Source organism: Copadichromis virginalis, linkage group LG18, assembly GCF_057382275.1.
Source record: "Copadichromis virginalis isolate Kocher_CV1m ecotype Utaka linkage group LG18, C_Virginalis_male_GT1.1, whole genome shotgun sequence".
In the NCBI taxonomy this organism is placed as follows: Eukaryota; Metazoa; Chordata; class Actinopteri; order Cichliformes; family Cichlidae; genus Copadichromis; species Copadichromis virginalis.
In genome coordinates, this window is record NC_140635.1 from 11,682,531 (window position 1) to 11,696,504 (window position 13,974).

A 13,974-nucleotide genomic window follows, 5' to 3' on the forward strand; every position below is an offset into this window, starting at 1 on the left:
GAGTTGAAGGGGAGAGGCGTCTCATATTTCTACCATGTACAGTCCAATTCAGTACCTTTAAGATGCACATTGGCTTAAAATAATCACCATGGAAACATTGAATCAAATTCATTTGATCTCTGTTTATATTGTTACCAGATAATCCTAATTTCTAGTAACATTCCTGTTAATTCATATGTTAAAAATCAGCTTTTGACACTAAGCGCCAATTAGACACAGGCAGCACAAACTTATAAAAACCATCTTATTTTGCAGTAAAGACTCACATGTTCAAAATCATTTTAGAGGGAATTAGGTAAATAGATTGAGCTAAATTCACTGCTTTGTTTTGATGGTCTGTTTCATTCAGTCTTTTCATCTTCGAGGACATGCAGCAGTTAAATCTGTTAAGTTAATTTAAAACGAATGTTTGACATGAATAATTCATTAGGTGCGTTTTGCTTTGAAAAGCTGCAGCGCAGCTGTGTGCCCGCGGATACGTGAGCACAGAGACAATATTTTATGCAACTTGTTGTTGTTGTTTTTGTGTTTTACTCTCTAATGCCATAATTGCAGTATTTAGCTCAATGTACCTTTGAAGGCATTCCCAGTGGAGGTGAACAAAATCTAAGCTGTTGCTTTTAAAAGAGCAACAAGCATTGCGAGAGCTTTAGCAGTAGGTGTTACAAGCTTTGTGAAATCTGTAGTCTTTTAGCCGTCTTACATGACTTCACATAAATATTTGATGTTATGGGTTATATGGTTATCAGGTTTATGTTTTAGCTTGCAGACTTCTAATTTGGCTTTTTTTCTTTTTAGTCTTTGTCATGCTTTCATGCTTTTTAACGACCTGAGATGCTTTTTCTCTTATTGTTAAGTCGGACAGCAGGCTTCCCCATAAATTGAACTGGTCTTTAAAAGACTTAATTAGGCTTTTCTGAAACTGTGATTTGGCAGGACAGCGTGTTTTGTCAGGTCTTAACGCTGTCAGATGGATGAAGTTCTTTGACTGTTTAGGAAAAAGAAGGAACCGTTAAAACCAAACAATGGCCTCTGTTTTGAAAGGGGGGGGGAAAAGTGCTCTTGGGACAGAATTTTGAAACTGAAAAAGTGACGCAGATTACTTTTTCAAGATGAGCATTGGCAAACAAGTCAGATGGCCGTCAGGCAGCAAAAATGTTCTATTACAAATAGGAAAAACAGGGGGTAAAGCCAAACAAGTTGCAATGTCCCGAGCCTTAGTACCAGTTTGGATGCAGAAGCTCGCAAAAACTCCTCATACCTCGCATTTACAAGCATTCTTTTCCCCCATTGTGAAAGCATTGGGAATTGCAAAGGGAAATTAACACAAATTGTTTTTACTTCAACATTTACTGCAAGAAGTCCAACGTGATGTGTTGTTGCACACGTTTGATAAGGTTAGCCCTCAGCGGCCCGAGGCTCAGCAGTAGCGCCTCACCTCAGCCAGGATATTACCCCACTGTAGTAAAACTGCTGTGCATTCCCCCACAAGGATGCAGTAAATTTAATGAGATGGGGATGTTGCCCAGTGAAGAACCAAACTGTGCAGATAAGCAAAACTATTTAATAAAACATTGTTGATAGCCCAGCACAAGACATTACTGTTATTTATTAATCAAAGAACGAGAGCCTGATCCAGCTTCATTTGCCTTCTCTCGATCAAGATTTTCATTTTCATAATTAGTGGGAAACCTGCTGCTGAGAATTTTGACCATAACAGCTCCTGAAATTATCCCAAATACCTGTAGGTGCACCATAAAGTGGCCATGTGTTGAACAGCTGTGGCAGCTCCCCTGCCCGATCTCTTCCACCCTCCCAGGATCAGTCATCCACTGACAGCTGTATTCTTCACAGTCAACACCTTCATGTTCATGGCCTCCAACAGCCAAGTCCTTAACTGTGAACACCAACAGACACTGAAGCTGAAGAGCAGAATTAAGTTCAAAATCTTATAGACGGTAACTTATCGACTTAGAGGTCCTGTGGTCCACCAAAACGTTTATTTGACTTGTCAGTAGAAATCAGCTTTGCTCAATAGTAACATTACCAGCTCTTGACCAGGATATGTATTGTGATCCACTGAAAATCCCTCCTGGGTGCTGTCCCAATCACCCTCACCTTCTTTACCAATTTATTCAAAACAGCTCCAGTCTCCAGGCACTGACTTTTTCTATGAGAAACAGCTGTCTGTTTTCAAATCCATTCAGTCCTAAACTGAAGTCCTAAGAAAACTACACGAAATGGCACTTTTTAAATATGTCACTCAAACTCAAAAAGAAGCAAAATTTCACTTTTGTGTTTGATAAAGTTCTCAGTATCTACACAAGCAAACCAGCGCATAGACTTTTCTGTGTTTCAGTGGATGAATGAACATGTGGGAATCTTTAAACTGAGCCGTGTTGAACTCACTGTAGCTGTTCTCCTCTGTTAGGCCACACAGGGCGTCTCCTCCAGTCGCTCTGCTTCACCAGTATGTCCTTCCTGCTACTCCACATCATCTATCAGATTACCATCCACAGCCTCGTGGCCGGGAACTCCATCGCCTCCAACTTCAACTGTGAGTACACTGCAGCCATTGTAGTAAACGCTCTAAGAGTAGCGACGTTTGTTCTGTATACAGAAATAAAATAAAATCCCTCACGGGTCAAGAATCCAAGAAGCAGGAATGGAGTTTATTGATTGAGTGGTCTTCTGTTGTTCTTGCCTTCTGGAAACATTTAAAAAAGACATGCAGGAAGCACCTTATTCGTTTTTAGAAAAGGGGATAGACTAATAAAGATGAATTAAACCCTTTAAAATCATTTTCTGCCAAAGTGTGAGTCAAGGCAGAGGTATGTGACCGTTGCAGTTTGTTTCTTTGCACGATTACATGAAAACTAGCAAGGTGGAGTTTATGAAACTTGGTAGAGCGGTGGAGTATGGGTAAAAGTAGAGCTCATTAATTTCTGGTGTAGATCTGGATAGGGCAGAGGTCGGCAGCTTACCTCTGGGTTAAGACGTTGGCACTGGCAGAGCATTTAAGGGTATTTTTCTATAAAATCATATTTTTATTGGATCAAATGTCTTTTGCAGGGAACTTATTGCTTTGGTTGTATTCACTGGGAAATCAAATATGGTAAACAAAAACACCATCTTTTTCTAACCTGTAAGAGCTTAACCCTGGTTTACACTTGTGTGGGTAACCTAATGGTAGATTTGGCTTAATTTGGTCATGTTGCACTTTGATTATTTACCCTGTAAATATTTCTTTTCTGAGAAAATACCGTGTTTTAAATCATGCGCGTTGAAAAAATGTCCAGCCTGCTTTAAAAATGCAAATTACCTGCATTACTTTCAAATAATTTGAATTTAATAAGCCTAAGATGTCAAGTTGAATCAAATGTTTGTATCTGAAGAGTTTTTAGGGCCTCAGTCGCAGGCCTAGAGAACATAAAGCCGTTCTCTCTGATCAATCATAGACTTTTTTCATTCCCACATAGCCAAAATAGCTCCAGTGTCTGATTACACCTTTTAAAGAGGTGTACACATACGAGCTGTGATGTAGCCTCTGTGCTCCTGCAGCTGCACGTAGCTGCTGGAGTTATTGCGTACAGCAGAAATATAAATGAGGCTAAACCTGACTGTAAAGACATTAACCATGATTTACTTGCACAGAACGGATGTTTTTTGGGGGGTGGGAAAGACCAGATAAGGCGGATTCTCTTCCTGTTCATGACCGACTATGTGCACACGTGTGTCCCATCAGTCTCACGTGCCCTTGTATACCTGCACTCTGACCAGCCCCTGATGCAAGGTCACAAAGTTGTATATCGCCAGAGAAAGTTGTAGCTTTTTCACAGCCTGAGGCAAGATTTCCATCCAAAACACTAAGTGAAGACATGCACCATTTGCAGGAGAGAGCACACTTCGCTCTGAATAGTAATTCAGGTTTTTTTTTTTTAGATACCTTCATTCTTATTGCATTTTGTCACATCATGAAGATTTATGGATCCGACACATTCCTCAGTGTAATTAGCTTCTTTGTGCCATATGGCAATGCAGAGAAAAAGGATACTTGGTGCCAGTAAAGCAAACATTGTAAGTTCCTGACTCAGTGTTGGGAAGGTGTTAATAGCTGGCTTTGGGTTTCTCATGAAACTCTGTATCAAACTGTAAAATATGAACGTGTCTAGACGGGACAGACCCTGACCTTATGTTATAATGACTTGTTCTCTCTAATGGAAGCGGCTCGGTTTTCTCCGCCGAGAAACGGCCAACTCACAAGGTAGAACGAACCTTATCGCCTCAGGCAAAAACACACGACACCTCTCAGAGAGGGTAGACTAAATATTCTGTCAAGGAAGTCCTTATTCCTAAAGTCTCCGGGGCTCCAGTTTTTTGGCAGATCAAACCCTGGAGTGACACCATAAATTCTGTCCAGTTATTTTATATAAATTTGTATTTTTCATTCAGTGGAAGCACTTTGAAACGCATGCTTTGAAAGTGCTATACAAATAAGCTTTCATTATTATTATTTTGTGTAAAAAATGAAACAATCCAGTAAAAACAGTGAAAACAGCAACTTTCTCTCTAGCCAGAGCAAGTTGTGTGACAGTAAATGTCAAGGATTTTCTGTGTAAAAGGCAGATTGTGTGCTAGGACTTGAGAAACAGGAGTGAACTTAAAAATCAGCTTTAATGCTGTTAGCTCACAATAATACAAAAGTCCAAACATCTGCATAGCAGAAGCTGGGTATCTGAATGCCAGGGATCTTTAGGAAAACAGGCTAGGGAGACACACAGCCATGAGGGACGACAATACAAAGGACAAGAGAAAACTCAGACGATATATGCATACAACAGATAATGTGGGGAGAGATAACAGGTGGGAGGACAGCTGTAACTAATCCAGAACCTGAGACAAAGGAAGTAAAACATCACACAAGACACAGAGAAAAACAATAACTAAAATAAAACAGGAAGAGATAACGGCAACAGAGATTAAGCATGACACGGAAATAGAAGGGAGGCGGGAATACCAGGAAATTCAAGGAATTAAATATGAAACAAATTCTAACCAAGAACAACCTAAATTTGAAACTGAAATCTGAGAATATGAATAAACAGACACCAACCAGGAAATGTTGTTATAAGAAAAATACAAAACTCAAAACACATGATTCGTATCTCCAAAAGAATCAAGAACCCATAAACCCAAAACCCTGCGGCCAAGACCCAGAGTCCATGATACAAAAAACTGTAGCGTAACCAGCCAGATGTTAAAGTTTCTGTAGCCCAAACCTTCTGCTGTAGGGCAAGAAATACAGATTATTGCAGTAAAGAACACAAATACATGACTTTTTAGAAATCAGCTGCATTTTAACTGACAACCTATTCACTCACATAAGCAGATTAACTCAAGACAAATCAGATACACTTTAGCTTTGACATCCAGAGTTAGCGTGACTAAAATCTGGAAGAGATGTATGAATCACAAGAGAAAGAAAAGAGTCCAGTGAAAAACATTTTACTGAATGAATATCAAATTGGTAGCACGATGTAAAAACATGCAGAAAAGCACAATGACCAGCTTTAAATAATAAGTCTGTTTATATTTTTTTTTATATATTTTTGATTATAATAAATCAAGTCAAAGTGAACTTCCGTCGATTTATTAATTTAATTCCGCTTATCCAGCTCGGATTCACGGGATCTTGAGTCTGTCCCAGCTTCTAAAAAAGGACACGAGGCTGGGTATCCCCTAGACAGGTCGCCAATCTGTCGTAGGGCCAACAGAGAGACAGAAAACCATTCACGTTTTAGCCAGTTAACCTAACGTGATAGTTTTTGTGGGAGGAAGCTGGAGTACCCGGAGAGACGGGCAAATTACACAGATAGACCTCAGCCGACCCACGACCTTCTTGGTGGTTAGTTGAACTGGTTCTGCTATCAAATATTGTGTGTGCAGCTTAGCATGTTCTAGTTTTTATCTGTTTGCTAGCCCATTGTTACTCAGACACTATTAATAACACATTAGTGAAACACTGCTATTCTAGTTGACATGTTCCTTAATGAGTGCTCGGACTGTTTTATTCTGACTCGGTCCATATCCTGTCTCTAAATGCTCGTGCGTTGCCGTCGGACATTGTGGAGCCTTTTTAAAAAAGAAATTAAAATAAATATTTGTCAGTGGGTTTTAAGAATCCTGCTTTCAGAAGTAGTGGATGTTGACACACTGAGGAAGTCAGAAAGTGCTTGGACTGGGCAGCACATTGTTTGTTTTGTAGATCTTGAGATTAGCTGAAAGTAAGAAAGTAAAGTATATCAGACTTAATTGTTAAGACTGATTTAAATCAATAGAGGCTGTCAATTCAAATAGATACCCTTGATAATTGTTTGAGCAGGAACAGTAAATATATTAAAACAAAAAGCCCCCCCCCCCCGTTTTGTTCCTCCAGCAGTGCAAAAAATAATAAAAGATAAATAAATAATTTGGTGTACATGACTTACTGTCCTCCCTTGAATGCACACCACTCCTGGTATTTTAAACATGCTTAGTATGGATTCTTGCTATCTAAAGTCAGGCTATTTATGCTTTGCCTTATCTCACACTGGAATTTCAGTAAAAACCACACTGAGTAGATCAAAAACATCCTTGTATCGTGTCAAAACAACATTTCGCAGCACACTTCTTTTAAACAATCTGCACCCAATCTTGCACAATATGCAAACCGATGATTTTGATTCACTGTGATGATTTGTATACATGTTGTTGGCTTTTCCACTTCCTGAAGTTAATGTCAGCCTGTTGATATTGATATTTTAATGTTATTTCTATACAACAGGAAGTTAGGCATTACTCTTTGTCTTCTCATTCTGCCGCCTGAGAAATAGCCTTATCTCAGATTTTCTATATCTGGCATTTAGCCTCCTTGACACCCTTTTCCTTTTGGCAGTCGAGTATAAACAAGGAGTCCTCCTTCGCAGTTAGGTGGTTATCCTGTCCCCGGATAACTTCATATAATTTCCTCCGTTCACCGCAGCCAAATACGCCATTAGAGCAGTAAGCTGAGTATGAGTATGAATGAGAAAACCTTTCCAAAAAAGCTGACACCTCCTGCTGTTGGAGCAGGTCAGCGACTGGTCACCAGATGAGACCGGGGACGCCTTCCTTTGGAGTCATCCGTCATTCCTGCATGCTGACTCGACATTGCATTTACAAACAGTTGAAAACATTTGTATTCCAGATGGGTGGAGTTCAATACATTGCAGATCTAAATTGCCAGTTTGTGACTAAAAAAAACAAGCTCCACTCACTTCCATATACTTTCCTTTGATTGTTTAAACTTTATGGTAGTTTTTAGCAGCAATCTGGTCACTAAGGAGCTTTTTTAAGTATAATAAAGGATTTGTGCATTCAATTTGTCTGATGGCAGTAGACATTTGTCCAGTCTGTAAGGGCTAAGCAGCCTAAAAAAACACGGCTGTGCAGCGGTGGTCTTTGTAAAGCCCCATTGTTATTCCCTTTTGTATCCACACATGTCTTTCCTGCTGTTTCCTTAATGTGCAACACTTACTAAACTCTCAGATTGTCTGATATAATTATGATGTGCTGAAATGTCGATTGTGCTTATCACCATCCTCTGTGGAAAAGGGGCAGCTGGCATTAGGTCCCAGAGATAGAAGCGAGAGTGCAAAGAAATGCAGCACTGAGAGGTTAACAGCCCAGCAAGTACAAAGGGTGTTTTATGGTGTTCGCATAAAGTGTGAGGACAGGTATTTTTGGTGCCCAGCTGGGGTGAAATGTGGCCTCGCCTCGGCAGGCAGAAAGTCTCTCTTCTAGAAGTCTCCGTGCTGAGTTCAGTCTGCACTAGAAAGTATTCCTAAGACATCCTATGCATCAGACTGGCCTTGCTTTACCTCTGACATTCCTCGAGCATGATCTCACACACAGGATGGATTTCCTCTTACATCTGTAGGTTTGGTTTTGGGGGTGGGTTGAAGTTGCATGTTGCAAACTGACTGCATTTGCTTAATGCATCACTGGGTTTTTATTTTAAGATTTAAACAGGGCATTAAGTAATCTATGAACTCTATCAAGCTCTGTGGGTGATTTTTAGGAATTAGGACAACATGAGTGGAGCTTATCTCCTACTGTGCAAGTTTCTGGCACTCCCCTCTTTCCTGACCACTTAAGCTACTTGTAAATGACACAAACAGCAAAGCAGCGAGCAAAAGCAAAAGAACAAAAGGTGCATAGAAGAGCTGGTGCTAGAGATGTTTTAATATTCACTGAAACTGCTGCTCAAAATCTCTAAAGTCTAATTTTGCTTATGTCATTTTGATTGGAGTTTTCACTGTTGTTTAATCTCATGATTAAAGCTGGCGTGAGTAATTTTGGACCTTTGGAGGAAAAAAAAGATTCCAAAGGAAAACACAGCCACGATAAACCGTTGGCTTGTAGGTTTGTTATGGTTACTAACAAATCCAGTGGACACAGACCAACAAGTTGTTGGATTCATGTTTCAGGTCAGTGGAATTTGCAGATTTTAAACTCAGGTTTGGTGCTTTTACTCCAAATAAAGACATGTGTGTCTTTAGCTTTTAACGTTGATGTTTGGCTCTCTGCTTTCTGCTCTTCTGAGCTTGTGTGGCACAGTTTTATGCAAGTTACTGAGAATCAGAGCCGTACTGCTGTGTGGAAACGTGGCTGAAAGCTGATGAGAGCTACACAGAATCTTTTTTTACATCAAATTGAACAAATACTATGTTTAGCTTTGCTCTCAGCGTGCAAATAGATTGTTTGGTGTTTCAATTCTCTGCTCCACACATGATAAAATGGTTGCTAGTCACTGGTAAATTGCAGTGTTGCTTAGTACCACAGAGACAATAATTACTAATTTCCTTTTGTTCTTTAGGGTGTTTAGCTATTACTGAATGAGTCATTCACACAACCTAGTTTGTTTCCTCCATCAGTGAGCTCTTTTAGATGGGAGTAACTGAGTGGAAGTGGACTGATGAGTCTCAAACAGCGTTTGATGTCAGGGTATGTCATGTAGCCCCCTCCTTTCACAGATGTGTGTATGTTTGTTTTCTTTCTTTCCTTTTTACTTTGTAAAATTCTTAATAACTGTGGTGATTTTTTTTTGATTAACAGGAAGACATTTTATTTAAAGAAAAATATATATTTATATATGCCTCTCGCCCTAAGACAACTGGGATAGGCTACAGCCCAGTTTGATCACTGATGAAAGATAATTGTACTTACTTGTTTTGCTCAATGTAGTAAATGTGTAACAAGAATTGCTGTGAAAAAATGTCTGTTTTCAGTTTTTTTAGCTTGACAAGCTGGCAGTAGCTGGCTTGCACAGCGGAGACACGGCAGATAAGATGAAGATGAAGTGTTTTATCTGCTTTATCTGTGTTGAGCTAAATTCAGTTCAGCATATAATTACTACCAATAGACAAAACAGATGGACTACTGATACGTCATTTAGTTGAGTCACACTGACGTTGTGTTTTCTGTGGCAGTAGAACAAAGGCCGAATGAGTGCTGTTCTTTCGTTCTCCCGAGCTCATGAATTGAATACCTGGAAATCTCCTTGTGGGTGTTGGAGTGATGGTCAGGAACACTTCAACCAATGCAAAGTGTGGAAACGAGGCTTTGGTTTTTATTTTCTCGTTTATACATGAAGGTTACACGAGCACCGCGAACGATCCTCTGTATGAAATTAAAAGATGAGCTGATGCTATCACTGGATACATTAATAGAAATGGTTTCTTTCTAATTATTCAGTTTTATTTTTGTTTAATTTGTTTCTTGATCAACCAACTTCCTAATTGTTTCTAATGACTGTGATCTAACAATTATTAACTTTAAAGGTGCTTTTCTTTGCCACACCTCACCTGTACTCACTAAATTACTTCATATATTTGTGTGCAGGTTCCTCATGGGAGAAATCCATAAGACAAATTGGCTTTGAAAGGTAAGATAAGATTTAAACTAATAATGAGTTATAAATAATAATGATGCTAATAATAATAATAATTCCACTCATCGGTTCTGCCTGCACTTGTGCTACAAAATGATTTCAGTTCATGTGCTGAAGGTGGAAAACAGTGGCACAGTCTACAGAGTGGATATGGATACTTTATTTATATTTTATAGCACAAAAACACGAGTGAGCGAGAGCGAAAATCAAAATTAATGTAAAGAGTAGTGTAACAAATTACTTTCTCTGGGAGTAATTAAGTAGCGCACTGCATTACTTTTAAGAAAAGTGTTCTGTGTTCTATGTGTAATAATTACTGAATTACTTACTAAAATTATTTATGTAGCAAATAAAAAATAACAATAAAGAGAGAAACAAGACAAAACCAAGGTGCTGTCCACATTATGTGGCTGACAAAATTAAAAATATTTATGAAAAAGTCAGGATAACAGAATGTTAATGTATGATCAGTTAGTTTGGACATGCAGGGACGTAAAGCAGAGTCGAGTCTGAGCAGGGAATCAAGCAGTCTGCACCAACTAAAGATGAGACACTATGGACTGAGCGGTCTGCAGACACAGTGTGTGCAGTCAAAACTTTATAATTTTGTGTGGAAAAAAATTAGGTGAAATAAGATTTTTTAAAAAGTAGAATTTAGAAAATAAACTATTGTATAATGTGATAAACTAAATAACAAAATATACCTTATAAAATAACTATACAAAAAAAGGGGTCACCTGAAAATCATTAAAAACAAACTAAAACTAAATATTTGTACGAAATGAAAACAAAATCAAAATAAACTAATTCAGTTTTGAAATTGAAACCCTGCTGAGCGATGATAACACATAAATAGTACAACTGGGGTTGCAATAATAATGCAGTTTTAAGGAAATATCTTTAAAAATAAATTATTTTAAAATTCACATTTTCGCTTCACCTTTTTGTATCACCGCTCTGTTTGCAGGAGGTGGCACCGACCGTGCAAAGTGTCTTAAATATAGCAGCCCCACAATAACATTAAACATCACTTATTACTGTAGCTGCAGTGGCTCGTCATGTGCCCAGCTTCATAAAAGCTCCAAACCTGTCCCTGTGTGGATTCTTGTTGAACGCTAAACCCACTTATGTTTGACAGTGCCTATTTTTCAAAGCTTTTGCTGTTGTGTCTGCCTCCCCCCCACACACACATGATCATATTAGATGTGGTTTCCTGAGTACGGGAATGTCCTAACTCAGCCACGTCCTTTTTTCCAGTACTCAACATCCTTCATACTGTAAGTGGCGGAAGTAGAGCCATAAACATTTCATCCCATATGCATTTACCTGTTTGTGTCGAGGGTCATATACAGTATATGAGCAGTGATTACAGTTGGCTTTGGTGCATTTTAATGCCTAAATGGACCTGAGCTCAGATGTATCCAAGCCTGAAAACGATTCACAGCTGTTGTGTGACTTTTTCAGTCATGCTGAGTGTTCAGTTTACTCAGGATTGACCTTTGCAGATCCTTCATAAATACCAAATATTTATATACAGGGCATATTTTATTTGGTCTATATTTAAAGTTTTTCACTGAGGTGGCGTGACTAATTCCAGCTGTAGCTTGGACCAGTGAGGACAGGTCCGAACACTACTGATGTTTTTGTGATTCCCTCATACGATAACTATGGGAAAAGTGGGAGTCACTGAAGTTACTGGCTCAGCCCCGTTTGGCTCTGATGGTTTCCATCTCTTTCATCCATGTGAGGATGCGCGAAGCTTCACAACAATGAAGCAAATGGAAACAGGCGTCCTTGAGCAGATTAAACTCCACAACAGAAGCCAGAGGCGCATCTATTTATCGGTGTGTGCGTTTTTCCATCAAGATGATTAGCACTCTGGTTTCAACTTGTTAACTTTTATAAGCTTTATATAAGCTCAAGACCAGAATCCAGAATGACACTGGCTGTTTTTTTTCTCTTTTTTTTAAAATTACAAGTATTTGGTCTGCTTTTTCTCTGCAGCCTGAGCCGCAGAATCACCAGTATGGTGTGTTTATTGTAAACTGTTTAATTACTCTTGGAGCCCAGCATGAAATGTAAAGAAAACACTTTAGTGGCCAAAGACAGGATGGAGCGCTATTGCTGTAAAACCAAAATAGAAATTGGTTTGGATGATAAAAGAGAGTTTTAAAGCTTTTGAAACCTGTTAGCCATTTCAGGGACAATTTTTATTTGATTTAATAGAACATGCAATCATGACACCTCATAAAATGCGTCCTCGGGCAGCATAAATGCATCTCTCTGGATTATTTGAAGTCTGAGATTACTGCAGCAGTCATGGCAACTGTCCGCCACCAGTGTTTAGCTTCCTGTTTGAACAAACCTTTTTGTATTTAATTAGACGTGAGCGGACTAATCAAATAACAAATGTTGCAAAGGCAGTGTTTGTTCACAGCGCTATAACTACAAGAGTTTAAACAGCGTCATGTTTTAATATATCAGTAATAAAAACCCCGAGCTGTCTTTGTGTAAATATGATTTGTTTATTAAGTGTTGTCAAGAGAATTCAGACAGATGGACAAACATCTCAAAATGATCCTTTTATTTAGTCCTTACTTTTCTTACTCCATGCAGATGAAAGAGAAAAGAAATAGGGCTAATTACGCCAGCTGCCTCCGTACGAACAAAGGATGCAGTTTTTAGGGAAGTAAACATGTTTTTCACAGTTTAGTTAAAAACAGAAAATAACGCTCTCCCTCTCTCATGGCCTTTTTGTTTGAATGGAATTTAACTCGTTAACAGCAATATGTTTAAAGCCCGATTTCATTAAAGAGGGTGGTACTGCATATAAAATCTGAGCACAACACATATTAAAAGAGCACTTGAGTAAGGGAAAAATACAGATTCCCATGCGTTCATGTGAACAGGTGGTGTTTTGCTTCAGTAATACCTGTTCTCGTGATTCTCAGTGCAGCTCCTGTCTGCCTGAAACGGATTAGAATGAATTAATAACTTTTCTTTATTTTAGTTTTAAAAAGTCAGAGATACAGAGGGACATGTGACGTGAACTCAGCCAGGTTCAAACACAGGGCAGCACCTGTTTATGGGCCAAAGTAAACTAAACAATCGACCAGGAGTCCCTGGATTTCTCAGAAAAACTGCTTCATATTAGACCTCATTGTCCACGGGCAGTTAAGCCTGTTTTATCTTGTCCCAATTTCAATCCTTTATGTGTTATTGGCCTGCAAGATTCCTCCAAATCACGATTTTTGGGATTCATCTGCACTTTGAGGAACCGAGCGTCTGCTTTCTGTCAGCGTCTGTGTCCCATCTTTTGTCTGTTTGTCCCCAGCGTGAGAGGTGCAGATGCGGGGAATGGCATCCGAGTGTTCATCCCCGATATCGGCATGTTTATGGTCGGCTTGGGCATCTGGCTGCTGTGTCGCAGTCTGGTCCAGAAGAGGCCGCCTGAGGACATGGCACAGTACAATGAAGACTTCCAATCAGAGGAACAGGTAGGTTTCATTTGAGCTGAAATGAAGTCCGTCTGTCTGGATGGTTTGAAAAGTTCTTTTAATTTTGTTGTTGTTCATTGTAATATTTTCTTACTCCATGAAAACTCCACACAATTAAGATATTCACGGTGGGTGGAAAAACAAAGTATTGGTCGGTTTCACGCAGAAAGAGAAAGGAATGGAGAGCAGTCTACTAATTGACTTATTGTTTCCTTTCCTGTTTGAAATAAAAAGTGAAGGGAGGTGTGGGTTAAAGTGTGGATTTCATAAAAAAACAATAAATCATTTAGGAAGCTGAGTACAAGCAGATTTTTGTGCCTAAAACAAAGAATAAAAGTGTCTTGAAGAGAATAATGTCTCAGTCTAGTCAGAGGAACTTTCAGTTGGCCGTAAACTCCTATGTAAACAATTTCACACAAACTGATTACAGACTTCAGCGCTGAGGAAAGAAAAAGTTGTTCATTGTATGCTGTCAAAATTATTGCTATAAGTATATGAAAGGAGACT

General features: G+C 39.0%; 1 protein-coding gene across 1 annotated transcript in view; it reads left to right on the forward strand.

Moving 5' to 3' along the window:
* Nucleotides 1-13,974, forward strand: part of piezo2b (piezo-type mechanosensitive ion channel component 2b) — an 89,445-nt gene that overhangs the window by 9,590 nt on the left and 65,881 nt on the right. The window contains exons 3-5 of the mRNA XM_085438378.1: nucleotides 2,432-2,557; nucleotides 9,922-9,964; nucleotides 13,305-13,467. Of these exons, the coding sequence (XP_085294504.1) occupies nucleotides 2,432-2,557; nucleotides 9,922-9,964; nucleotides 13,305-13,467 (332 nt within the window). The remainder of the gene's footprint in view (nucleotides 1-2,431; nucleotides 2,558-9,921; nucleotides 9,965-13,304; nucleotides 13,468-13,974) is intronic.